Genomic DNA, 25111 nt, shown 5'->3' with positions numbered 1-25111 from the left:
CTGAACACTTTGGACCAATCCAAGAAAGTTTGCACAATTGACAATTGGAGCCGCAGGTGCAGCATTGGGTGGTATGGTGCACTGCAGACAGGTGCAGGTCTGGGATATGCATATCGAATGTCACACTCAGCGTCGCGCCTGGATGCATCCAACGCTCGCTCCCAAGCTTCTTAAGAACTCTTTCAGCCACTGAGAAGCGCTGGAAAGATGGGAAACGATGGAAAAGAGACGGGTCCTCCGATAGACTGGTTCATGCCTCGTTTCTTCCCTGCCAGTTCCTGCCCATCGTTTCCTCTTCCATCAATAGCGTGGGATTGGTATCCACACCTCCTGGGTCCACCTCATCTCTACATGGATCCACTCTCCACGCAATCGCAGCCAACGATATGGCGCCAGCCGGGACACCTTCCCTGTCCCGCCATGTGCTCTCCTGCCCTTTCCCACTTGCTCTTTCCCAAGCTTCATGGCTCCCCGGACGTTGCTTCTCGTTCTTGGTGTCTGCTCCGAGTTTCGTTCCTCTTCCGGTGGAGTTTTCTTGCACTTGCGACCATTGTTCCCAGCTTTCCCAACTTTGGCTCGCGCAACTTTCACTTTGTTGGTTTCTTCAGCTCCGCCGTCGTTTCTTTGTCGTGAATTTTCTCGCCGTTTGCCTCGTGTCGACCAGGCCGTTTCAATCCGTCTGTATGTCACGTTTTTCCTTCTCCCTCTCGGCCACAACCGTCAGCCTCCCACGACCGGTCCTTTACTAAGGACACGAACCACGCGTTGACGGTGGAGGCTTAGACAATTAACTCCCGGGTCTCCGTCTGCTTTCTTTTGGATGGTTCGTCCGTCTCGGCCCGTTGTCGAATAATCCACCGCTGGTCGGAAAACTCCAGAGTCGAGATTCGAGACGGGCCTTCGAAGCTCGACCTCACCACTTGAACGCTGCTCCCAAACGGTGACCCGCTGTGTCGATCCGGCCTGGAATGCTCCACGATGCCGTTAGTGATGCACCAGATGTTCCGTCCGGGTATTGTGTCCTGCCTCCCGCGCCTTGCTTGCGTGCTCGCTGACTTTAACCAAAATCCAGACTGCACACCATCTCAGTCTCCCAACCACGTCTCGGGGTCCCAGAAACGACGAATACAGATAAGGCACCGAACCATCACCAACTTGACACCGAAAACCGTCGACCATGATACCATCAACCTCGTGTCTGCCCCTCCCGCCCCTTCCCTTCGCCACCCATTTCCCCTGAACCTTCGCATTCGGCGTTACATCGCCCCATGAGCAATCGGTGGGACCAACACCCAGGGGTTCGTCCGCTTCGATCCCCGCCCTCCGAGTCAATCACCCCGGCGAAAACCTCGCCCTTTAGCGATATTGCAACTGCGCCGTCGGGTCAACCAATGTCGTCAGTGCACTGCAACCTATCAGGCTTCAGCAAGCTCCTCTGTCCATCCCAGCTGACCGGATGACGGAATTTGGCGATGACTTCAAGACAGGCCTCATGAGCTACGTCTAATGAACTTCACGTGATTCGAACTTATCTCGAGGACAGTACGCTGACAGTCATAAGTATGGCTTGTTGAAGTGCGAAGCTATGTAGCACCTCCCTCGCCAGCCTAGAGCCGCCTTGCTCGGGATGATATCACCTCGTACAATTACTCAACCTCCATATCACCGTCATCCGTCTCCATCTCAGCCATTGAAGCCTCATAAAGATCGTCTTCTAGCTCGGGACAACGCACTCGCAAGCACTCCAGAATATCGACGTACCCCCCAGAACCATCGTTGCCGTTTGCCTCTTGCAAGATATGCTCCAGTGCAGAAAACCCAAAGGGCTCCAAAGGCCGCCGTAACGCCGTGATATCCACACCCGGGCAGCCGATCAAGGCTTCCATCGCCTCCATGTTCCCGTTCGTCACAGCATCAACCAGTGGTGTTGATCCGTCGTTGGCCGTCACGTCAAGTTCAATTGAGGGGAGGTCCAAGACAGCGTTCAATGTTTCTCGGTCACCATGCCGGGCAATAATATGCAATGCCGTCTCACCGTCTTCGTTCTGCACATTGAGCTGATGCTCGGGTGCTCGAGAAAGGAGAAACCGCAATAGACCGTGTCGTTTGCGAGACGCCGCAACATGAAGCGCTGTCTGCCGTACCTGACGATCCACGAGGAAGTCGACGCCGGGGTACATTGCCAAGAATCTAGCTGTAGCATCATCTTCGGCCCGCGCTATCGCGAGATACAACGCAGTATGCCCAGCTTCTGACGTCTCACGATTCACGTACTCCTCATTCTCCTCCGCTCCGTCAAAATGCGCCTTGAGAATAGCTTCCGCCACGTTCACTTGCCCGCGAAGGGCAGCGACGTGCAAGGGCAGCATTCCGTTCCGGTCCCGCGTCTCCTCCGCCGGCCGGATCTCTGGGTGGCAGCGCAACTCCGCGTAGCACGACTCGCATCCCACCGAGGCTGCGAAATGAAAAAGGGAGAACCGTCTCCTGAATATTCGGTGCCACGGTTTGGCGCCTCCCGGCTCGAGAAGCTGATGCACAATGTCCGGCCTGCGGTCCAAGATAGCGGCGTGGACGAGAGTCAGCCCTTGACTGTCCTTGAGGTCCGGTCCGACGTGGTCGGTGAGGAAGGCAAGCTCCTTCAGGGACCAGCTGCTGGATTTGGGCGGGATGAGGGCGAGATCCCGTGCGACTATGGGGTACTTCGCGCCCTCTTTCACCAGAATGTCGTGAGCCCAGATCTTGGCGTATGGCTGCGAGTCTGAGTAGAGATCGCCCGGAGCGAAGAGGAGACACCCAACAACCGCATGGGGGACCAACTTCTCCCATTCTGGGCCGAAGCCCTGTTCAACGTAAGACCAGTCGTAGAGATCAAATTTCTTCAAAAGTATCGGAAGCCTCGAAGAAAGTGTGGTGGATAATGAGACTATCGCTTTCAACGTAATGGTCTCCGACGTGCTTGACCTGGACCGAAACATCAGGTCTGAGATCTGTTCGCGTATGAGTAGTTTATGGGTTTCGACAGGGCCATCAATAAGCGGACGCTTCGGCAAATTGCTGTGTAGCTCACTGAGAGTATTCTCAAACAACATCCTCTCCGCGAAACACGTAGTCTTGCCGTGACCGAGTCTCGTCTTGATGGCGATCGATATCCTGTCTTTGAGAAGTGGTAAGGTCTGATGGAGGCCCGAGACGTAGGGTACATCGAGCTGTGCCTGAGTCCCAGGTCCATTGCTTTGGCAGGGAGTCTTTTGGAAATCGAGAATATCTAGCAAGGAGGTTCTTTGGTGATGATGGACTTCGTATACGCTGTTCAGAAGCTGGACTGCGGTAAGTATATCCATACTGTCTCATATGATTAGCCTCTACTCAAGAAAGAAGCTGACATGGGCCTTACAGATCTTCGCAGTTCCAAAAAGTGCTAGAGCCACCATGATCTTGGCCGTGGGATCCCCGGTCGCTCGGGATACTCATCATGCTTCCAGGCTCTTCTTCGCCTGGAGCCCGTCTTCGTGTCCTTTTCTTGACTTCGCCAGGTGAACACTCTAGGCCTTTCGACAAACAGCGATCGCACTTTTGCGGCCATGTTCGAGGTTGAGGAAGGCACTTCGCAGCTCGCTTGTCAGCAATTTTCTGACCGAAGCCATAAGCGCTCTGCCGTACAGGCGGGGCAAGGTAAGCGCTTGGAAGAGGACCGAGATACCTTCAATTTGTGTTGTCTGCAAAGCTGGCACTTTTCACTGTCCAGTTTCCTTGGTGGTTTCTTTCGTTTGTTGGACTCTTCTTGAATGTCGCTCACATCTTGCGACGTTTGCAAGCTGAAGGGCAAAGGCGCAGGAGGTGGTCCAACCGGCGATCCGATGTTGGGAGCCGGGTTGACCGCCATTGAAACTCTAGTGAAGATCGATCTTTGACCGCCCGTCAAGCTAGAAAACAAGTCTGTTCTAGTTGAAGGTCAAGTAGCTTGGGACAACGGACTGGGCTTACACTTATTCACGATGATACTCGTAAGGCTGTCATGCAGACCGGGGTTGGCCATCGCACTTGTAAGTGCGACACACTCCTTCATGCACGGGAGCGGGACAGTAGTGGGGTTGACGAATGGCATTGCCGTCGCACTTTCACCGCACTTATCGCACTTATGTCGCACTCCAAATCGGTCTGGATGCGTATGATCATCGCACTCTGCTCACCCCATCCCATCCATGCTAGATCCCTGTCAGCCTTTTGTGAGGCTCAACTTTGGGCACAAGAATCGAGAGTGCGGGGTTGATGAAGAAACCCGGCAAGGTGATTCGAGGTTTTGCTATCCCTCGCAAGCCAAGTGACTGTATATTGTCTACGTAGACAACACGCGTCTGTATCCTGAAGTATGGAGATACTATTCCGCCTATACTTCGAATTGTGTGACCTATCAAATGGTAAAGTTTCTATCGACTTCTTCCATGTAGCTGCGGATCACTAGGTAGACCAATATACACTACACCTCTCCATCCTCTCGACTGGCTTGTTGCTCCTCAGGAAACGCAGGCTCAGGCCTCGATCCATACGGTATGATTCTCACCATATGCCTCCTCTCTCCCTCCCTGAAATCCGGCACCGCGCTATGCGCAACGCTCCTCTGATCCCACACAACAACCGACCCAGCCTCCCACCTCACCCGACAACTGAAATCCAAACTCTTGACGTGATTATGCAGAAACCCCAACAGCGCATCCGACTCCTCGGGCAAAAACCCCTCTACCCGCCTCGCAATCGTCGGATTCACGAATAAACTCGGCTCGCCCGTTACAGGGTGCCGGATCACCAGCGGATGTGTCGTCGATACGGCCTCGCGGAGAGCGCGCTCCGTGCCCACGCGCGCAACTTCACCTACGGAAGCGGAGGTGTGGAATAACCGCAGGCCGCGGAGGGTGGCGCGGTAGGCTGGGGAGAGGGCCGCGTAGGCTGCTGTTAGGGATGTGAAGGCCGTGTCGCCGCCGCCTGAGGCGGGCGTTTCAAGGACCCAGAAGAAGGTCGTTGAGGGGGTGTTTGGGGTGAAGGTTTGGTCTATGTGCCAGAGGTCGTAGGTTGTGCGGGGACCGAGGAGGGTGCGGAGGTTGCCTCTGCGATGAGTGTGAGTGATGAGTGCATGTTGCTATATGTCTATATGAGATGTGACGCGAGGGTAGGGGATCTTACGCTTTCTCGTCTGCGTAGACGACGTGGAATTCAGGACCTGTGCCTTCTGGGTATCCCATCGTGGGGTGCTGGGAAGAAGGGCAAGCAGATCAGCAAATGCGTTCAAGCTATAGGGGGCTTGTCAATCGTACCTTGTGTAGAGGGCCATAGTGCCTCACGATCTCCTTTTGCCTCTCAAACCCAATGTCTGCAAAGTCTTGATCTCTCTAGAAAGACCGGTGTTATTATCCACTCACCTGGCGATGGCGTGACCATCATCACTCTCTATCCGCGATGGAAGACCTACAAAAACCAAAACACCCCTCTCAGCCGCTAGCAGCGCGACCTCATCCAGACCGGCCTTGGAGAGCTGGCTAAGCTGGATACCCCGGACTTCGGCGCCGACGCGGGGTGTGATGTTCTCCACTTTGGCGCCGCCGCCGTCCCGGAAGATGGAGGAGGCGGAGGAGGCGGATCGCGCGGCTTTGGCTCGGACACCGGGTTCTTCGGCTTCAAAGTACGGCACGTCGATTGTCGGCTGGAAGCCGTCGGGCCTGGTGGGGAGGTAGGCTGGGTACAATGGTTCGGTCGACATGGTGGCTGGACTTGAATACGTGCAGCGAATGATAGTGGGAATGGCGAAGCACGCAATCTTTTGCCATAGAATCTGCCGGTCGCCTGCGGTCGATGTATGTATATAGCCCTTCTCAAATGTCGACGAGACTCAATTAGGTATTATCGCGTCAGGTCCTGTCTCACTCGATCGGCATCATCCCGACAAACGTGCTTGCGGTTTACAATCACCGCGAGGTGAACAGTCGAATCGCAGACGCAGGATAGGCTCTCATCTTACCATTCGGCGGGACACCGACGCGTCACGGCATAAGCCGGTGAAATGGCGACATTTTACGTTGTATCCCTGCCCGCCGGCGGACGCTTCCCCGGAGCTGGGATAGCCCATGGAACGCTACGACTCGGCAACGAGAAACAGAGTTTTGGCTAACGGTTCATCTGAATTTCTGCCAAAAAAGCAGCTGATCCGTCCCAACTCTTTTGTTATTTTCCCCGATTCTGTTCCTTCGTTTTCCCCATTTCATCATGAAAGATGGTGATGTTGCCATCTGACCCTTTGCCCAGTATTATCGAAGGACTCTCTTGAGCGTCGGTGTGTCCCGACGTCTTGTCGGCATCTGTCCGCTTCAGGGAATAGTTTTGGTATACGGCAATGGCGAATGTCGATTGAATGATCGAGTTCAAATACGACCCTGAAAGCCACTGCTTAAACACCTGCATGGCCATCGAAAGCCTGCCCGAGGAAACATTCTAGACCTGAACGTCATCCATCCGAGCTACACCACGAGGCACCACCAACAATGACAAAGACCGAGCCCGAACCGGCCTCGGCGGAAGCCAGCCCAAACCTCACGACGCCCTCGATCCCATGCCTAGCCAAGATTCACCCCTACTTTGAAGACGCAGAACACGTCCTAGTCCTCAAACTCGACATCCTCCTCCTGACATGGGCCTTCATCGCCGGCCTCATGAAGGACATGGACCAGTCCGCAACAACAGCAGCCTACGTCTCAGGCATGCAAGAAGCCCTCTCCCTCTACGGCAACGAACTCGTCGAGTTCACAACCTACTTCTCCATCGGCTACGCCCTCTTCATCGTCCCCTCCCAACTCATCCAAACCCGCGTCCGCCCGTCCCTCTGGCTTCCGTTCTGCGAAGTCGTATGGGGCGCCATCACCCTCGCGACCTTTGCCGCCAAGAACGCCCGGACCGTGTTTGTCCTGCGCTTCTTCCTGGGCGTGTTTGAGGCGACGTCGTGGCCGGGTATCGTGAACCTCATCTTCAACTGGTACACCCCCTCCGAACTCGGTAAACGCCTCGCCATCTTTGGCGTGAGCAGCCAGGCGGGGAGCATGTTCCTCGGCATCCTCCAGGCCGCGCTCTACAAGAACCTCAACGGCGCGCACGGTCTCGAGGGTTGGCAGTGGCTCTTTGTTGTCTCGGGTATCATGACCATTGTCTGGGGTCTCTACGGGTTCCTCGTCATCCCCGACGCGCCGACCACAACCCGCGCCCTCTGGCTCACCGCGGACGAACGCGTGCTCGCTGCTTCGCGCATGAGGAAGTCAGGGACGACGACACAGGAGGTTATCAAGGGCAAGGCCCTCTGGTCTCGCGTGCGAAAACTCTTCACCTCGCCTATTACGTACCTCTTCCTCGCGGCATACCTGCAGTTCGCCTGGTCTCAACGCGCAAACTCGTATTTCTTGCTCTACCTCAAGGGTCTCAAGGCCGCGGACGGCACGACGGCGCTGTACTCGGTATACACGGTTAACCTGATCCCGCTCGGCGGCTACGCAATCTCCATCGTGGCGAATATATCTCTCAACGCGCTGAGCGATTGGAAGGACTGGCGGTGGCAAGTCGCTATCGGCGCGGCGCTGCTTCAGCTCGTTGCTACCTCTGTCCTGGCGGCCTGGCCCGGTGGAGGGGGTACGATCATGACATTCTACTTCTTGACGTATGCGACTGCGGCGTGGGGGTACGCGCTGCTCGCTTGGCTTGCGATCATCTTGCGCAAGGAGCCTGAGGCGAGGTCGGTGATTGTTGGCCTCGCGGTGACGCTTGTGTATGTTGGGCATGCTACTATCCCGCTGCGGGCGTGGAGGACGGCGGACTCGCCGAGGTATCCTATCGGTTTCCCGCTGGCGGCTGCGTTTAGTGTTGGGAGTATCGCTTCGATCCTCGGGATGTTGTGGTATGTCCGCAAGTATCCCGATATTCTTGACTTTGGTCTCAATTGGAAGTCGTTGAGGGAAGCTGGGGATAGTGTTGCTTCGTTGGAGAAGGTGGATGTCCAGAGTGACGATGGGCAGGAAAGCCAGAAGAAGTCTGCCACAGAGGCGACAAAGGCTCTGTGAAGTTACGCAGAAATCTCAACTCATTCTTTTGTTATTTCACATTATTACTCCTACGCTATCTGGTGATGAACTCCCATCCATTGAGAGCCTCTCATCGTGTGTTACGAAACCGCTTCGTGCGTTGTCAGTCGACGGCGGGACTGATTCGACTCCAGCTCCACATCCAGACCAGCCCCCGAAGCTTGAGTGAAGACACCATCTCGCACCACGAAACGTTGAGACTTGGAGGCCTTTGCTAAACGTCCAACATCGCCATCAGTAGCAACCTTCGCGTCGTGAAGCAAGTCTGCCAGCTCGGGGCTTTCGGAGATCTGCGCTACAGTATGCCACGCATTCTCAGGCAAGCTGTATCGCGTAGACCTGAACAGGACCGCAGCCGCAGCAAATGAGGCCAGGAAGACAAGAATTATCCCTACGACGGCTAGATAACCCCTGAATCGCCATGGTACCGAAGTCAGCTCAAACGTGACCACATCCGCAGTGTCCATCCCAGGTACAGCAGTATTGGGAGAAAAGGCGCTGAGAAAGTCATAGTAGACAAGTCGGGCAAGGGTGAAGTAAACAGCCTGCATCGCGCGAGCCGGCGATCCCGTCTCGTCAATGGTATCGCCAAAAAGACGCTCGTAGATCACATCGCTGGTGCCGTCCTGGGAGTCGAGATTGGGAGCGCAATTGTGACAGAAGGCGATGGGCATGGAGGGCATTCGGGCGTAGGTGACGCGGTCGAAGAACCATTCCAGGCTGCGGTCGGCGGCATACTGTTGCCACTCAGAGCCATCGCGAGCGTCGGCCACGGCCGAAACTAGGCTGTCTTTGCTGATAGTCAGGACTTGGCGGTCTTCGTGGGATAGAGATGGAGCGTCTTTGACGGCGCCGAGTTGTTTGCGGACTGCACTCGTGTCGTAGACCTCTTGCTCTGCATCCCACTCGTAGGTTGGCTCTGTCCTGTTGCTTGAGCTGGTTGCGGAGACATTAAGATACTGAATCGAGTCCGGGTAGCTGTTAGGAAGAACTTGTTAGATAATACAGCATAGAAGAACCTGATGGAACAGCTCAAGCTCTGGGTGATTCAAGTACTCACTTAGAGAAATGTGCACACATCGTCATGTTGAAGTCGATATACTGATCTTTCCCGATGGTATCAGAATCAACAAGTCTCATATGCAGAGACTCCCTCGTCCACGGGCCCGAGCCAGTCGAACTCAGCACCTTGACTGTCGACTTCAAGCTATCAGAGCTCATGTTTCCCTGGATCCTTCCCGCATCCCACACAATCCTCATCGTCGTCATCCTCGTGGTATTCCGAAGTGACCAGTCAAAGGACGTCCAGTTCAGCGTCTCATACGCGCAAATCTGCCAGTCGTATCGATTGCCCATGTACCCCGTCACAGGACAACTAAAATTGAAGTTCATCTCATCCGTCCACGTCAGCCCCGCCGCAGCCGCCGCGTCCACGGTGGGATCGAGCCGTATCGATCCGCAAATGTCGACGCCGTCTGTGCCGTTGCACGGGCGAACGTTCCTGAGCTGCGGCCTCATGCAGATGAACCGCGTGTCTAGGACTCTGGCCATGCCTTGGAACTCGAGGAGCGACTCGCGCTCTTGCTGCGATGCCACGGGGAGGAATGCTCTGACTGTTGGGCCGGTGTCATCCAGTCCTTCTCCTTCTGCTGCCGTGCCTGTGTACTCTGCAAATGTTTCCGTAAGTCGCGGTCGTTGGATCCAGTAGTTGTGCGCGTACCCGGAGACAGCTTCAGGCGGCCTGCCGCTCGAGAGGTTCCCTGAGATGAAGGTATACGCATTGGACACCGAATCAGGAAAAGTGACAACCCGGCGCGATTCGAGATCCGCTACAAGAAGAGTAGATGTGAACTGCGCAGCAATCGTCGTGATAGCCAAGAGCGCCAGAACCAGGCGGACTAGTGGCTGTAGCGATGAGCTCGTGAGCGCGAGGAGACTCAGGGATAGCGGTCCGTCACTAGAGAAGCGCGCGACGGAAACTTGGGCTATGTCTTGGAGGTATACGCCCCTCCGCTCGATCGCGATCGACGCAAGCATGGCCGTGGCCGCGGTGGCCAGTATGCCTATGGCAGTTCGGATGACGACGGCGGATAGAGTTATGCTCAGTTGGAGCCGGTTCGGGGCGAGGACCCATTTCCGCCAGCAGACGTCTTGGTGGGGTGCCCACCATAGCCATGAGATAAAGGCGACGGCGCCTGCGAGGAAGAGCAACGAGGCGACGAGACTGAATTTGAGGAAGAGACTTAGGCGCTTGGGTGTCTGCTTGGACTTCTTCTTCGGCTTGAGGCTTGCGACGCCATGGTCTGGTACAACAGGGCGAATCTGGCTGGGCTGTTGGCTCTTGTTGTAGTTGAGTGGTGACTGGTCTGCTGCGTCGCGGTCTAGTGGCTGGTACATCGTCGGCTCTGGGATACAGATCGCAAGTTGGTATGCTGGACTGCGCTCAGTCTCATCGCCAACAACTTCTTTCACATTAGATGTTCGCTTCGATGTCGTGATTTAAGATTACTCTAGTCGCCACACAAACGAAATGTGCTCTGCAGGATTAGATTTTCCATGGCTCTGTCAGCCAACTCTGTGGAGGTCTCCAATGAGGGAATCAAAGTGTCACGAGTTATGGCACGCAGCAATGGGCATACGGAGTGTGGTAAAAGTGGCTTAACTATCAAAGTGGAAATAGACAAAAGGAAAAGGTCTATATACACGATATCTGAGATAGACACGTGATTCAGCACGTGACGGGCACTTTGTGAGGTGCGATTACTATCCCTGTTACGTGACACAAAGTGAGGCTGCGTGCTTATTTCTATCCACTGAGCAACGTAGCCGAGCCCCAATATACGGCCACTAGGCAGCGAATTCTCGCAGGGTTACCGGGAGAAGGCGATGATTGACGTGTAAATACAGGGAGTTGCCACCATTCAGAGGCTCTGAAATTGCGGCCCTCCGACTTTCTCAAGCACCCAGGACCTGGTATGCATGCGCGACATCACTATGGCGAACATTTCCTGACGCTAATGAGAACTGCCCGACAAAATGTGCGGCCTACATCACTTTGGCGTGACATGAAACTCGACCACACGTATCACCTCAGCCATTAGAAAGGCCGCAAATGGGCGGTTCGTTGCACGGGTGAATGAAGCTTTTTGCCATCTTCTCTGCCATTTGCAGGTATGTTCATAACAACTGGCAAATCGTTGGTAACAGAACACTGAGATTAGGAACAGAGCCCAGGGTTTCCTCTTCACAACATGGGTTCTCTACCTCGAATTCAATCTCAAAAGATACACAAAACCAAAAGCCCCTAAGATAAACTGGAACTCCCTAAGCCGCAAATCTTTCGATCCACTCAGCGTTCGCAACTTACTAGTCTCACAATACGTGTACGGAACATGACCGCAACTTTCCAGCACGTTTCTCGCTAAGCCAAGTCACCTAGAATGATTGGACCTTCAGTGATTATAGCATGACGAAACCCAAAGATTCCAACCAGCAAAACTTTGCCTGGAGTTTGAAAAGCATTATAGCATACAGAAACTAGCGATTATCATCGCTTGTATAATAATCTGTTCAATAGGATCATAATCGGGCATTTTTGACTGAATAGACTACTTTGGTAGGAAGGCCACAGTCAGTGAGTTGATGTCGAGTGCACGCCTTGCTAATCGGGTAACCCTCTGATAGCGCAGCCTACAAAGATACAGCGTAGACACTAACATCCCGATGAACCCCACGCCAGCCGAGCGAAGGGAGAATGTCTTGCTTCCAGACCGCTCATCCAACTTATCACCCGGAGCTCACCACAATTCGAGGGCGAGGCAACTAAGGAATTACAGTTGGATCTCATCTAATGTTGCTGTGCTGTAGACATGGCAACGGAAAAGATCACGTTGCCGGCAGATCTGGGCTTCAAGTCTCTACTTATGTTCGACGACTTGGTTTCTCAGGGCAAGCTATTCTACAGCGAATCTAAAAGCGAGATTGTCTCCCACAACGGCTTTGAGGTACGAGGCAGCCTGTAACTCTACCCCGAAGGTAACCAGTCTCCAAAGAGGCTTCTGACTAGACTTAACCAGTTCGAGTTCCGCATCAGTCCAGCCTTGAAAAGAAAGCCATACTTGGAGCGAGATGACCCTAAGCGCACGGCGGACAAGGGCCCGTTCCTCAACCCAGATCCCGACTTCATCGTTGCTCAAGTAGGATCTCATCATGCACTGAAGCTCAATCTGTGCTGTGTGTATCGGCCGGCATTTGTCCTATATACCCGACTCTTTGAACCTCAGACGCAAGACCTCAACATGGTTGATGTTGAGGCTGCTCGGGCTGTGACAGATGCACTCAAGCCAACTCTGGGGCCCCAATTGATGATCTACAATTGCGGCGTCGACGCCGGATCATCTCAGGGCCATAAGCATATGCAGATTTTTCCTCAGCCGACTCACTTTTCGCTGTATCCTCAGAAGGCGACGTCTGAAACCGGTAAGATATCACTGATCCTAGTCGTTTCTCACAAGAAGTATTGAATTTCAATTCGTATGTAGAGGCGGACGCTGACAGAATGTTCGATGCAGAGATCAATTCAGAAATTCCTGGGGTTCCCAACCTACATTTCGTGTTGCGGTTACCCCAAGCAGCAACCCCTGAACAGGCCTACCATAGTCTCCAAAGACTAGTCTCTGCAACAAGGAAAGTTCAGACATCTGATAGGGAAGTTTGCGACTACAATGTCGTCATGGCTGAACATTGGATATGCGTGGTGCCGCGTCGACTTGTAGGGAGAAACAGCGTAGGGGCGAATGGAGCTGGCATGATAGGTCTGGTATGGCTTCGAGACCAGGCAGAGAGAGACGGCTGGGACTCTTTTGGTCTTACGGAACATCTTGTTCGACTTGGGTTACCAAAGACATGAAAGCTAAAGACTGGACAGTTCGAAGTAACTTAGTAAGGTGGTCTTGGGGTTCACGGAGTCGGGCAACAACGTGACAAGGGCTGCCTTATGCGGCACACGGCATAAGACAGGGCAACAGCTGTCACAAGTCCGGTCATGTCATTCGCGGTTCACTTTGATAGGATTGTTCACTGAAGTAGGACGGAGAAGTCATGGGTTGACAGTTCAAGTGTACAGGTAGATTGTGGCATTTGGACGACAACATCAATCCCTGAGGATCATAAATGTAAGCGTGTGTGTGACTCATGCACTTTCTGCAGTATGATGCCAGGCGACCGAGAGCGGTTGGTGCAGAACATCGGTACATGTAGGCCGACGATAGAGGCTCGCTTTCCCGGGACCTGCTTGAGGCAAGATCATGATTCATTCAAGGAAAGGGGAGAACAAGAGACGTCGCCACCTTGGAACAGGAAGAACTCAGCCTCCAAATCGCCAGCGTGACGCGACAGGCCGAGAGACATCATTTGATAAGATAGTGCTGACGCATTCAACAAACAGTCGCAGTTGTGCATCTAAGACATGGTCAACACTTGGAAGGAAGCAGCAGAGTAGCTGAAAAGACAAAAAAGAAACCAAGAGGTCGAGTATTGTAGAAATGTGTATGGGGTACTCGCTCTTGGCATGCATTCAGCTCTTGGCTCACACGGCCGGAAGCAAGTACGTTCACAACCTTGGCTGGGTATTTGTATGCGTGACTGCCAGGCCATGGTCGGGATATTTCTTCTACTACGACACGACAAAAAGGTACTTTAGTATTCTCTAGATGGGATGAGAAAGTGGTGACTCCCTCAACGGGGCTACGACATGTTGATGGCATGTTCAGTATTGAGCTGCAGATAGGGCCTCGAAACCCCAGATGAGAGACCATAACAAATAGGGGCGGAACTCATGAGCCTCAGCGTGGAAGCCCGACTCAGTCTCTTTACCCCGCAGATGCATACCACATATGTGGTTGAAGATAGGCGACGATAGGCATAGAAGAGATTTTGGTTCGGCTTCGGTGTGAGCGCGCCGACAATGTGGTATCGGACTGGGGTCGCCGTTTCCACTTCCCCGCGGTGGGCTTCTTATCTCGGACACCTTTGCCGTGAGGGGCCTGACTCCGAGCAGCGCGGGAGAGCGGCCCTCGATCCGACGTCGGAGCTGAATGCGACTTGGCTTCCAGAACTCAAAATCGACATCATTCCGCCATAGTCCTCTGACTGTGAACTCTTGTTCGCAATAAACCGAAAAGGGTAAAAGCCAAGATGCCTGACCTGCAAGACTCAATATTGATCATTGGCGCTGGCACCTTTGGCCTGTCAGCGGCGTATCACTTCACCCGTGCCGGGTACAAGTCCATCACGATTCTCGAGAAAGGAACATCCGTTCCCTCGTCTCTCTCGGCGGGCAACGACGTCAACAAAATTGTCCGCGCAGAATATGAAGACCCCTTCTATACTGAGCTGGCCTTGCAGGCCATGTCGGAATGGGCCGACAACGAACTATTCGCGCCGCACTACCACCAGACGGGGTACCTCTTAGCCAACTCAGCAGCAGCGCCGGAAAAGACGAAAAAGACCCTAGCTAAATCTCTTGAGAGTATCCGGGTGCATCCAGCTTGGGCTGGTAGGATCAACCCGATCAAGAACAGAGAAGATATCGCCAAATCTGCGCCGGCACTGGACGGGCCCATGCAAGGATGGGAAGGGTATTTCAATCAGTTCGCGGGTTATGCGCATGCCGCGAATGCGCTCAAGGCAGTCTATGAATACATCAAAGCCCAGGGAGTCGAGATCCACACTGGGGAGAATGTTGCGAGCCTCACGTATGACGGGGACAAATGCATTGGCGCCCGCACGACTTCAGGCAAAGACTTCAAGGCAGCGACCACGATTCTTATGGTCGGGGCTTCGCTCGGAAACGTGCTCCCTTCCGTCGGCCGTCAAGTCACGGCAAAGGCATGGAGTGTCTTGCACATACAACTCCAGCCGGAGGAAGCAGCGCGCTTGAAGGGAATACCGGTCACACACGCTCGGGACTTGGGTTTCTTCTTTGAGCCAGAACCCGGCACGGGCATCCTCAAGCTTTCCCCAAGTGGTGGAGGCTACACCAATTACTCGACGACGACAGGCCTGTCCACGCCTCCCGAGAAGAACGACTTCGTGCCCGAGGTTGACGTGCGTCGAATTCGAAAGCTGCCCCAGGAGACCCTTCCGGGCCTGGCTGATAGGCCTTTTGTCGACCAGCACATCTGCTGGTGTGCCGATACGGCGGACTCGGACTATGTCATCGATGCTGTGCCTGGGAAGAAAGGCCTGTATCTGGCGACAGGCGACTCGGGCCACGGCTTCAAGATGCTTCCGGTGGTTGGACAATGGATCAAGGACTTGGTAGAGAAAGGAAAGCAAGATATCGTTCGGTGGAAGTGGAAGGAAGGCAGTGATGCTGGTCAGAATGTGAGCTGGCGTGCGGGTGAGGTAGTGGACCTGAAGGATATTTAGTAGCCTTCGATTAAAGAAACAAATCCTTATTTCAATATTTGATGAGAATTCTTTATTTGAATTCTCAATGATTTTCATTTATCAGCGTTCTTCACGGACCTAGATCATCCCTTCAGAGCGGTCTCAGTCCGTGTTAGACCCATCTGAAGACGCAAAGGTGTTGACGTCAGCGCTACATAATCGACATGACCGCCACATTTTCCGAACGTCAGACTACGAATAACACGTGGTTATGATCATAGAAGAAACGAGTGAGAGAGCCCAGGCTGTCTTTGTCGGCGAGTTGAGCGCGTCATGACCATGGGGTGTGTCCTGAGAGTAAGCTTTTATCAAATGTTTATAAGTGAATGTGCCCGGGCGATGAGTTCTCTCTAGCCCATACAAGGAGCTTCATCAATGTCGAGATTTGCTATCAGAACACAACTTTTCGCAACAGCCTGTTCACTATCCCCCAGAAGCTTTCATCGTACATTGCATACTACCACTAAGATGTCTTCAGACTCCGGACACATCAACTTTCCCGGCAAAACCTCTGCCACCCCAGGAGAAGAGTTCGAAGTCCGCCAGACCTCGACCACTGAGGAATACCACCCCAACCCATCCAAGTCAATTTCCCTCTCTCCAGCGCGTCAGCGCTTGATTGACGACATCATCGCGCTATACTCAATGGAGCCCACAGTTGAGCGCGTGAAGCGGTACACGGCTGACTGCGTGTACGACGACCAATTTGTCTACGCCAACGACCGATACAAGATGGCAGGGCAGTGGTTTGCTTTGCCCAAGCTCTTCAAAGCGAGCGTGAACGAGAGGTATGAGATTGTCAAGAACGATCGAGACCTGATCCAGTTCAGGAATGAGCAAAGCTGGACTTTCAAGCTCATCCCAAAGACTGCGACAATTAATGCGCTTGTCAGCCTGAGCCTGGATCCCGGCACCGTCGACAGCGACTTCATTCAGGTCAAGTACCACAAGGACCAGGCCAATGACAAGGACTACAGCCATGAGTAAGCTCACCACGAACATGGGGACCGCCCATCATCAGGCTAATCACATATCCTAGGGGCTTTGGGTTCTCGTTCAAGAAGTGGCAAGCGGACAATGTCATCAAGGTCATGGATAGTAAGGAGGTTGAAGCTTTCGCTGCGGATAAGGATGCCAGCAAAAACAAGGTGAAGAAATATGGCACTGGCAAGACTGAAGGGGATGCACCTATAAAAGATCTCTGAGCCAAAATTTGGTTTGATGAAAGAACATATATGGACGTGACCTTATTTCACCATCATTTAGCCCGAGAAGTTGGTGCAGAAAGAAGTGCTCCTTCATTGCATGGAATATCGGAATGATATCACCTATAACATCGCATCTGATAGAAAGTCTTTCGGTCGCCTTGCCATGGAAAAATTGAACTGCGCCGTCCAGCAATGATCCGCTGAGGTAATACCTGAGACGTCAAATCTTCTTCCTCGTAAGCCTCCCGCGTCATTACCAGCGCCAGATACTCTGGTCTTGCAGTAAATGACAACACATTAGGACATATCTTATCAAGTACACATGAAAAAGGATTTCCATGCATCTGGAGATGAGCTGCACGTTTGGTGCTGCCTAAGGAACTGTCTTGAGTGAAGAGCCGGTGAATAAACAAAGGGTTAAATTGGGACGAAATTAGAACGCGCAGCTCGTTATTAAGCTTAGGATAGCTGCTTCGCCTCCCCGCCGCACAGCTAAATTCTGTAGCCTGTTCTAATCGAGCGCTACCACGAACAGTGGGTGGGCTCGGAGCAGGGATCATTGGCCAAGCCTTAGAAGGATTTCCTCTCCGTCAACATGCAGTCTACAGTCTCCAGGTCGGAATCAACTTTCTCTTCAATGACTGAAAGTAACGGCAACTAATTTCAATGTTCGCCATGAACTACTTCCACGATGCGCTACGGTTCGTGTATTTGTTGGGTTGGGCATCTTGCCCGGCGAGTTTCCCCAGGTAGTGCTGGCAGAGGACGTTACTGCAAATTTAGTGTTAAAGTTCACTGGCGAATATCTACTGACTTGGTTCGGGATGGACTGTCAGGAACTTTACAAGTACTTTACCTATCGTGACCATGGCACCAAACATGGTTGAGAGACACCGACCAGTCTGCAAGACTAGAAGCAGATTGACTGAAAAGTACTACGTGGAACGGGAGGATAAAAAAGCAAACAGTTAAACATAGACCGCCCAAATCCCACAGCCCTACTTGGCAGCTCCAACCAACGACTAAATGCTGACAACACTCCTCCGGACGAACAGACTCCCGCCCCTCCCCACCATGTTTCGCTGTTTGTTTCCCAGAAGGGACCCAAGAGACTGGCACGCCTACCGTGCACCGCCGACGTCAGCCCTGGGACCGTCAGCACAAACATGCAGCTGCCATCCCAAGACTGCAATATTCTGGACTCGTGGCCAGGTTGTTGAGATTGCTGGTCAGCAGCATGAGGCCAGATTCAGTAACGAGGCAACAACTAAGCTGACATTTTGCATCCATCGGGACAATGAGTGATGTCTTGTTGTAGCCTATGTTGGTTTGATTCCAAAGCCATCAGCAGAAGGATGCTGTGCCCCATATCGTAGGAATTACCAACCTATACCCCAGATGTGTGCTTGTTGGATTGAATGAGGCTGACGCTCATCTGCGGCCACTTGATGAAGTACACAAGATTGAAATCCTTTTGTGTCGCGATCATGTTATATAATAGCCTCATCGAACGCCTCTTCATTTCTCTTTCCTCTCATCATCACACACATCACAGCATCAACAAGCAACGAGTTCGCTTTCCGGTTTTCATCTTTCCTATTTCTCTTTTCCTTGTCTCATTTGTCAGCTCGGATATCCTGTCTGTCATTCCAACAGCAAAAAAATACATAAAGTAGTCAAGATGTACACCTCCACCATTCTCTCTTCCATCCTCTTCTCCGCCGCTGCTCTGGCCGCGCCGACCACCAACCCGAACCACCCCTCCTCCTCCGCCACCATCTCCACCCAAACCGACAACAGCTCCATTGACAATGTCCTTCCCCCCATCGTCCCCGTCAACACCCGTGCCGGCAACGCAGACCTCATCACAAAGCTGATGACCGCACCCACCCAGCAAGAGCGCGTCCGCCTCCTCAACCAACCCGGCGACTTCGTCTTCGACTTCAACGACTCCGGCGCCCCCGAGGGCTCCGAGTCCCGTGGCAAGGGCGGCTTCTCCACCTCCGCCACGGCAAAGACCTTCCCGGCCCTCATCGGCAACGGCGCCGCCATGACCCTCGGCTTCCTCGGCCCCTGCGGCATGAACACGGCCCACGTCCACAACCGCGCCACCGAGCTCAACGTGATCGTCAAGGGCCGCCTTGTCACCAACTTTGTCGTCGAGAACGGCCTCGACCCCATCGCCAACACCATGGAGACGTACCAAATGTCCGTCTTCCCCCAGGGCGCGATCCACCAGGAGTTCAACCCCGACTGCGAGGATGCCGTCTTCGTTGCCGGCTTCAACAACGTCGACCCCGGTGTCGAGCAGGTTGCTCAGGCTTTCTTCAACCTCCGCCCGGATGTCGTCTCTGCTACCCTCGGCGGCGTGCAGACGATTGACGGTGCCGATCTTGAGAGCTTCCGTAAGCACATCCCTGCCAACATTGCTCTCGGCATCGACGCCTGCTTGAACAAGTGCGGCATCAAGCGCAACGCGAAGCGCGACCTCAACGAGATCTTTGGCACGCCCCAGAACTAGACTCGTGACGATTGATGGACTGTAATTGGGATGGCAATTGTGAATATGCATTGTTGTATGGAGCATGACAGGTAGTCAGCATTTCAGCGTAGGCATTGAAGTTCATTTGGGGGGGGGGGGGGGGGGTGGGGGGCATAGCGTGGGTTGCATAGCCAAGGACATTGGCTCACTGGCGTTTAGATTTTGGGTATCAAATATTTTGCTTTAGTCGCTGTCAATACATTCTTCTGCTCATCTTGTTTTTTTGCTTCACCTCACTGAACAATGTGGCTAGATAATATAAAAGCTGCTGAGTTGTCGAGCCGCTTCATTCGGGTACGATTGTGCAGTGCAGCCCACATAGGTACCCAAGAAATAGTCACAGATGATTTGGAGAACGCCATCCTCATGAGTCCTAAATGCTGTCGGAAAAGTAGACCCCTTCACCTTAGCCAACGAGCTCTTGGATATTGCGAACTTGAGTTACATCAGCACGCCTCAGAGTCGTAGTGTCAGAGTTGCATCGCATCGGGCGAAATGCCAACCTCGCGTTGGACGTGCGAGGATCACCAATACAACTCAAGCTTCCTTCGCGGGCTGTCCATAGCGCTGCAGACCGCCCCGCGACCCCACGTAAGGCTGGATGGAAACCAGGGGAAAACAATGCGATGCCGCGCACATTTGCCGATAGTTTCGCCGCTAGAGAGATGATCTCTCAGCCTAGAGTCTTAGGTGCGGAGGTCAGGTGGCTTGTGTGTATAAACGAGAGACACTTTCTCAGCTCGCTGGAGTATAAAAAAGCAAGCTGGCAGATGTGAACTTTGACTCAAAGAGCGCCCGACGCAACCCAACTTTGTACCACACCTTTTCTCAATCACCGTCAAATTTCAATCATGACACAAGAGTTCGACTTCATAGTCGTCGGTGGTAAGTTTAATGTTCCTGGAGACAAGGTTGCCGTGAGGGGTCACGCCTCTTCATCCTCGGATATCACAACGAACCCCTCACGAGAGGAGAAACCGCACTAACAACAACAAACGACGATCAGGCGGCACAGCGGGGTGCCTTCTCGCCTCCCGCCTCGCAAACACGGCATCGAAGCCCAGTGTTGCGTTGTTAGAAGGTGGCGGTGACATCAGCAAACCCGAGTATAGGCGTACGGCTGAAAGATTCAGCACCATTGCACAGCCGGGTCTTGACTACGGCTATGCCTCGACGCCGCAGGAGCATGCGAAAAATCGCGAGGTGCCGCAGGCTCGTGGCAAGGGTCTAGGAGGGTCGAGTGCTACCAACTTCCAGGTTTGGTCACTTGGCGCGCGCGCGGAGTTCGATGCCTGGGCTGCGGCTGCAGGTGATGATGCTTGGGGATTTGAATCCGTCATTGAGAGGGTTAGGAAGGTAAGTCGAAACCAGTTTTGAAGAGAGATCTCACCTTATCTTGGTCTCGAGCTGACTTCGAAAAGCTGGAAAACCTCCACCTTGATGATCTTTCGAAGGAGTGGGCTGAATATGTGAAGCCCGATCCGAAGTATCACGGTTTCTCTGGGTAACAAGTCACTTTTCATTGCAGTGATCCACTTTTCTGACATTAATCAGGCCCATCGACGTCTCCATCGGACACGTGGAACGAGAAACAAAGTCCTTTATCGACGCTGGAGTTGATCTCGGGGTGGGTTGATTGACAAGCCAGACGACAATGGGTGAGGCAGTGGACAGTGATGCTGACCCCGTGATAGCACAAGCGCAACCTTGACCCCAACGATGGTGACCCAATTGGTTTCTCGCTGAACTCGACAACTAGTCTGAATGGTGTCCGAGTAACCGGTGCATCTGCATTTCTCGAGAAGATTGTTCCAGCAAATTTGACCGTTCTGACCGAGAGTCGTGTGGTCAAAATCATCTTTCAGAAGGATCGTGCTGTGGGTGTTCTGAAGGAAGATGGTTCGCAGGGTAAGCTTACCCAAAAGCCCAGTTGATACCTGGTGATTCACTGACCCTGGAACTTCAGTTCGAGCGAAGAACGAAGTCATTCTATCAGCCGGTGCCCTTGACAGTCCCCGTCTACTGCTACTTTCAGGTATCAGACCTCAAGCAGACCTGGGTGCCCTCGGAATCCCCGTAGTCAAGAACCTCAATGGTGTGGGGAAGTCCTTTACAGACCACCCCATGATTGTGACTTGCTTTCAGATGAAGTCCGGCTTCACTGATAGGGTGGGGCTCTCTGACCCAAGCAAGTACGAGGAGGCCGTGAAGCAACTCGCAGAAAGTGGGAACGGACCGCTTTTGGGACATTTCTCGTCTGTTCCGCATGCTTTCCTCAAGAATGATCGGGCTTATGAGTCGCCTGAATTCAAGAAACTCCCCGCTGATGTGAAAGGCTATCTGCTCGAGGAAGGTGTCCCTAGCTATGAGCTTGTCGTAAGTTGTACTAGGGCTGAAAAGCATGACCCTCAACTAACGTCAACCTACAGATTGGACCTTTGATTCCTCCTGATCATGTCTTCGAAAAGTCTAGCGACGGGTTCTTTTCGGTATTCGTTGCAAACATGAACTCTGTCTCTCGAGGAACAATCAAATTGGCTTCAGCCGACCCCGCGGACCCCCCTCTGATTGACCCGAAGTATCTCAGCAACCCTTTCGATTTGGTAAACCTGCGAGAAGCGCTAAGAGAAGGACTCAATCTCCTCAAGACCAGCACGATGAAAGACCATTTCGTCAGGCCGATATTTGCACCAAAGTCGGAGAGCGACAAGGATATTGATGTGAGTTAGAAGCTTATCTCAGCAATTAGGGGTAGTTGCAATTTTCTAAGTATAGCGCTGACTGAGCTTCCAGGACTTCATCCAAGAGAACGTGGCGGGACTATGGCATCCATCTTGCAGCGTGAAGATGGGTAAGAGCGAGCGAGATGGCAGCTGTGTCAACGGAGACCTTCGAGTTCACGGCTTGAACGGCTTGCGGGTTGCGGATTTAAGTGTGACAACTATACTGCCCAGGTACGTTTCTCATCTTCTTTAAAGTGATACAAGATAGTTGCTGATAAAAGTTCAACAGTGGTCGTAAGTTTGCTACAAGCTCACCTTTTACGTCGCGTTCGATAGCTTCGTGTATTTCATTGCTGACAAGTGCTTCTAGATCCTCAGATCGTCGCCTATGTTATTGGGCAACTGGCCGCAGAAAAAATTGCGCGAGACTACGGGTTGGATACCAAGAGGAAAGAGAAGATCTAATAGTTAGTCAAGGATGTACGAGTACATTAAATGAGAAAACTTTTCTTCGTAAATCCATTCCAGCATTCTACCTTCAAATAAGATATCTGAAACCCTTTCCAATGAGTTGCGCCTGCCCAGCAGCCTCAGCTTCTTGCTCCCTCATCTCCAACTTCTTGTTCTCTCTCTTCAGAACAAAGTGCAACACAGTGGCAGCAACAATCGCCATCAATGCCATCGCAGCATTCACACTGAAAGCTAAGACGAACCTTGGTGTCGCGTTGTTGGGGTACAAGTAAGATCCGTAGATGCCTGAGAGCGTAGAAAACGCGTTGTTAAACGCCACCGCAGCGGCGCGCTTCGCCGTAGGTCGATAGATCGTGTTAGCAGTCCAGACCATGGACATATTAAAGCCAGTATAGATCCCAGGAAGCATGATCATGGCGCCAAAGTATCGGGGCCCAATGCCTGTCGCGGCGCTGGAGATGATGAATCCGACGAGCGAGCAAGCCAGCGGGGCGACGGTGTGCCAGTACCTCTCGTTCATACGGTCGGCGTTCCAAGATACTGCCGCGCAAACGATGCATGCCAGGAGGTAAGGCGGCGAAGTAAGAAGCAGCGTTGTGATGCGATCCTTTCCGAGACTCGCAACGACGGTGGGGAAGAAGCTATTAATCGAAATCGAGGACGCGGCGCCGTAGACAAGTACGACAAGAATCCAGTTGATTGGATCAACCATGATCATCTTGAAGCCGTCAAAGATGGGCTGCGATGATGAGCTCGTCCAATCCTCCTCGCCCGCGGCGTCGACTTCCATGCGCCACATGGCCAGCTGTCGTTCTTGGTCTGTCAGCCACTTGGTATTGGCTGGGAAGTCTGGCAGCACGAAGAACGCGCCGAGGGCAATAGCGACGGTAAGCGATCCCTCGATGATGAAGAGCCAACGCCAGGCTAGCAGGCCGCGGGCGCCGTCCATGCCGTTCGTGATGCCGGCTGCGATTAGACCCGAGAAAGCCCCCGAAAGCATGGAGCCGCTGTAGAATAGTCCGGTACGGACGCCAAGTTCTTTACGAATGTACCATGAGCTGAGAGTTGCGAGGCAGCCTAATATCACACGTTCGTTAGGATTTTCTTTCTCTGCAGTATTTTTATACGGACAAGGTACCAATCTTTACTCACCTGGATAAAAGGCTGCTTCAACAAACCCAAGAAAGAATCGAGTTGCCACCAGTCCGCCAAAGCTATGTGTTGCGCCGCTGCAGGCACATAACACGCCCTGGTAGTTTGCATGATCATCAGCATGATGCTCTGTTGAAGGATGGTTACACAAACCGAGATCCGAATGAAGAAATTCCAGCAACCGGTGCTGTAAGTGATGCGTCACGTTACACGCACGCTATGCGGCCATGGGTTCGCCAACCAACGCGGCAGTGAGATCTAACCGGTCGATCCCGAACGCGACGAAGAAAGAAGAAACTTCGAATCAGACTTACCCAAACGCACATGCATCCCGTCAAATAGATCGCAGGACGTCCTATCTTGTTCAGGAACATGTTTGAAGGTACCTGCATCAGGATGTACCCCACAAAAAGAATCGAAACACAAGTCTAGGGTAATTGCCGAATTAGCTACAAGCCTCTGGGCTTGAAGGTCATCAGTTGTTTGAGCTTCAGCTTACCTGAAATTCGTTGCCAGTCAGACCCAAGTCTTTTTCCAAACCGCCCAGCCTTGCCGAGCCGATGGCATTTCTATGACATTATTAGTCTAAAAGTCAAGTTATCCGGCGCACGCAGCTTGCTGACCTGTCGAGGTAATTCATGATATAGATCAGAATCATTGTAGGCAGCATCCGCAAGTCAACCTTCCTGATCAACTTCTTCTCAAGACTCTTCAATTCTTCTTGTGACAAGTCTCTGAGAAGCTCCGGCAACTCTCTTTCAGGCCATATCGTCGTCTGCCCCTCGGAACTGGACTTGCTGTCCGATGTCAAGTCCATCGCTGCTTTCTGCAAGTCAGAAGGTTTCACTTCCTTGGTTTCGGTCTACATCTTTGTCGATGCCCCTCAGTGGAAACTCCAGGGGTATGATGAGAATAAATGGGTACAGGAGTAGCGTTTCTTCAAACTCCCGTCATAGAGAACAGACACAAGTGGAACGGATATATACCTGCGCTCCTCGGTCTCAGGAAGCCGTCGGTTTCTGAAGAAGGAGGTCTGTATTGGTACACAATTGACCTATTGACTAAGGTAGTCGAATGATCGGATCTCTGGCAGGTTTAGTCCGGGTCACCCCTCTAATCGTGATAACGGGTTATCGGTATCTTCTTGTCAAGATAAGTGCCCGTTTTGACAAGGACGAGGGTGCCTTCAGAAAAACAGGCTAAATGCGACCGTCTCCGCTCAATGTCAAGCTGTCAGTCGTCTGAACAGCATCGACCTTGTAACGGCTGTTAATGCAAGGATGCCGTAGTTTTGAAGCTAAGGACTATGGACGGAAGTTTAAGAGTCGCAGATTGCGGGAGAGAGACGAAGAAGCAATTGGGACAAGAAAACTATCACTTTATCATTCGGCCGCTATAGCTGAGAAGCCGAAGGCGTATTGTGATGTGGTTGTCGCACAAGACTCCAAGTGT

At 52.8% G+C, this 25111-nt stretch overlaps 11 protein-coding genes across 11 annotated transcripts; 7 read left to right on the top strand and 4 right to left on the bottom strand.

The window, feature by feature from the left end:
• Positions 1-978: 978 nt before the first annotated feature.
• CLUP02_06648 (uncharacterized protein) lies at positions 979-1507 on the top strand (the record flags this gene model as incomplete). The annotated part of the gene is made up of 4 exons (XM_049285647.1): positions 979-1017; positions 1090-1255; positions 1297-1396; positions 1420-1507. The coding sequence occupies 4 exons, from the start codon at positions 979-981 to the stop codon at positions 1505-1507; spliced, it is 393 nt and encodes a 130-aa protein (XP_049142790.1).
• A 139-nt stretch (positions 1508-1646) lies between these two features.
• CLUP02_06647 (uncharacterized protein) lies at positions 1647-6456 on the bottom strand (the record flags this gene model as incomplete). Its single annotated transcript, XM_049285646.1, has 13 exons — positions 1647-3342; positions 3395-3494; positions 3572-3700; positions 3739-3936; positions 3985-4185; positions 4248-4387; positions 4482-5102; positions 5179-5246; positions 5310-5349; positions 5415-5860; positions 5917-5943; positions 6011-6104; positions 6284-6456. 13 exons carry the CDS (start codon positions 6454-6456, stop codon positions 1647-1649), a joined length of 3933 nt encoding a protein of 1310 aa, XP_049142789.1.
• A 74-nt stretch (positions 6457-6530) lies between these two features.
• CLUP02_06646 (uncharacterized protein) lies at positions 6531-8090 on the top strand (the record flags this gene model as incomplete). Its single annotated transcript, XM_049285645.1, has 1 exon — positions 6531-8090. The coding sequence occupies one exon, from the start codon at positions 6531-6533 to the stop codon at positions 8088-8090; it is 1560 nt and encodes a 519-aa protein (XP_049142788.1).
• A 101-nt stretch (positions 8091-8191) lies between these two features.
• On the bottom strand, positions 8192-10607 carry CLUP02_06645 (uncharacterized protein; the record flags this gene model as incomplete). Its single annotated transcript, XM_049285644.1, has 2 exons — positions 8192-9089; positions 9172-10607. Coding segments are annotated over 2 exons (2334 nt in total), but the record flags the coding sequence as incomplete, so codon positions are not given.
• A 1373-nt stretch (positions 10608-11980) lies between these two features.
• On the top strand, positions 11981-13020 carry CLUP02_06644 (uncharacterized protein; the record flags this gene model as incomplete). Its single annotated transcript, XM_049285643.1, has 3 exons — positions 11981-12115; positions 12188-12590; positions 12683-13020. 3 exons carry the CDS (start codon positions 11981-11983, stop codon positions 13018-13020), a joined length of 876 nt encoding a protein of 291 aa, XP_049142786.1.
• Positions 13021-14306: 1286 nt separating this feature from the next.
• CLUP02_06643 (FAD dependent oxidoreductase) lies at positions 14307-15542 on the top strand (the record flags this gene model as incomplete). Its single annotated transcript, XM_049285642.1, has 1 exon — positions 14307-15542. One exon carries the CDS (start codon positions 14307-14309, stop codon positions 15540-15542), a length of 1236 nt encoding a protein of 411 aa, XP_049142785.1.
• A 396-nt stretch (positions 15543-15938) lies between these two features.
• On the top strand, positions 15939-16768 carry CLUP02_06642 (uncharacterized protein; the record flags this gene model as incomplete). Its single annotated transcript, XM_049285641.1, has 2 exons — positions 15939-16546; positions 16603-16768. The coding sequence occupies 2 exons, from the start codon at positions 15939-15941 to the stop codon at positions 16766-16768; spliced, it is 774 nt and encodes a 257-aa protein (XP_049142784.1).
• A 119-nt stretch (positions 16769-16887) lies between these two features.
• CLUP02_06641 (uncharacterized protein) lies at positions 16888-17115 on the bottom strand (the record flags this gene model as incomplete). Its single annotated transcript, XM_049285640.1, has 1 exon — positions 16888-17115. One exon carries the CDS (start codon positions 17113-17115, stop codon positions 16888-16890), a length of 228 nt encoding a protein of 75 aa, XP_049142783.1.
• A 1337-nt stretch (positions 17116-18452) lies between these two features.
• On the top strand, positions 18453-19292 carry CLUP02_06640 (spherulin-1A; the record flags this gene model as incomplete). Its single annotated transcript, XM_049285639.1, has 1 exon — positions 18453-19292. The coding sequence occupies one exon, from the start codon at positions 18453-18455 to the stop codon at positions 19290-19292; it is 840 nt and encodes a 279-aa protein (XP_049142782.1).
• An 872-nt stretch (positions 19293-20164) lies between these two features.
• Positions 20165-22501, top strand: CLUP02_06639 (GMC oxidoreductase; the record flags this gene model as incomplete). The annotated part of the gene is made up of 10 exons (XM_049285638.1): positions 20165-20198; positions 20320-20669; positions 20735-20817; positions 20868-20940; positions 21008-21221; positions 21280-21689; positions 21743-22033; positions 22107-22267; positions 22326-22363; positions 22407-22501. 10 exons carry the CDS (start codon positions 20165-20167, stop codon positions 22499-22501), a joined length of 1749 nt encoding a protein of 582 aa, XP_049142781.1.
• A 73-nt stretch (positions 22502-22574) lies between these two features.
• CLUP02_06638 (TNA1 is necessary for nicotinic acid import intothe cell) lies at positions 22575-24476 on the bottom strand (the record flags this gene model as incomplete). The annotated part of the gene is made up of 4 exons (XM_049285637.1): positions 22575-23584; positions 23660-23876; positions 24159-24228; positions 24283-24476. The coding sequence occupies 4 exons, from the start codon at positions 24474-24476 to the stop codon at positions 22575-22577; spliced, it is 1491 nt and encodes a 496-aa protein (XP_049142780.1).
• Positions 24477-25111: the final 635 nt, after the last annotated feature.

The sequence above is a fragment of the Colletotrichum lupini genome, chromosome 3, assembly GCF_023278565.1.
Source record: "Colletotrichum lupini chromosome 3, complete sequence".
Lineage (NCBI taxonomy): Eukaryota > Fungi > Ascomycota > Sordariomycetes > Glomerellales > Glomerellaceae > Colletotrichum > Colletotrichum lupini.
This window is presented reverse-complemented; position numbering and strand designations above follow the sequence as displayed.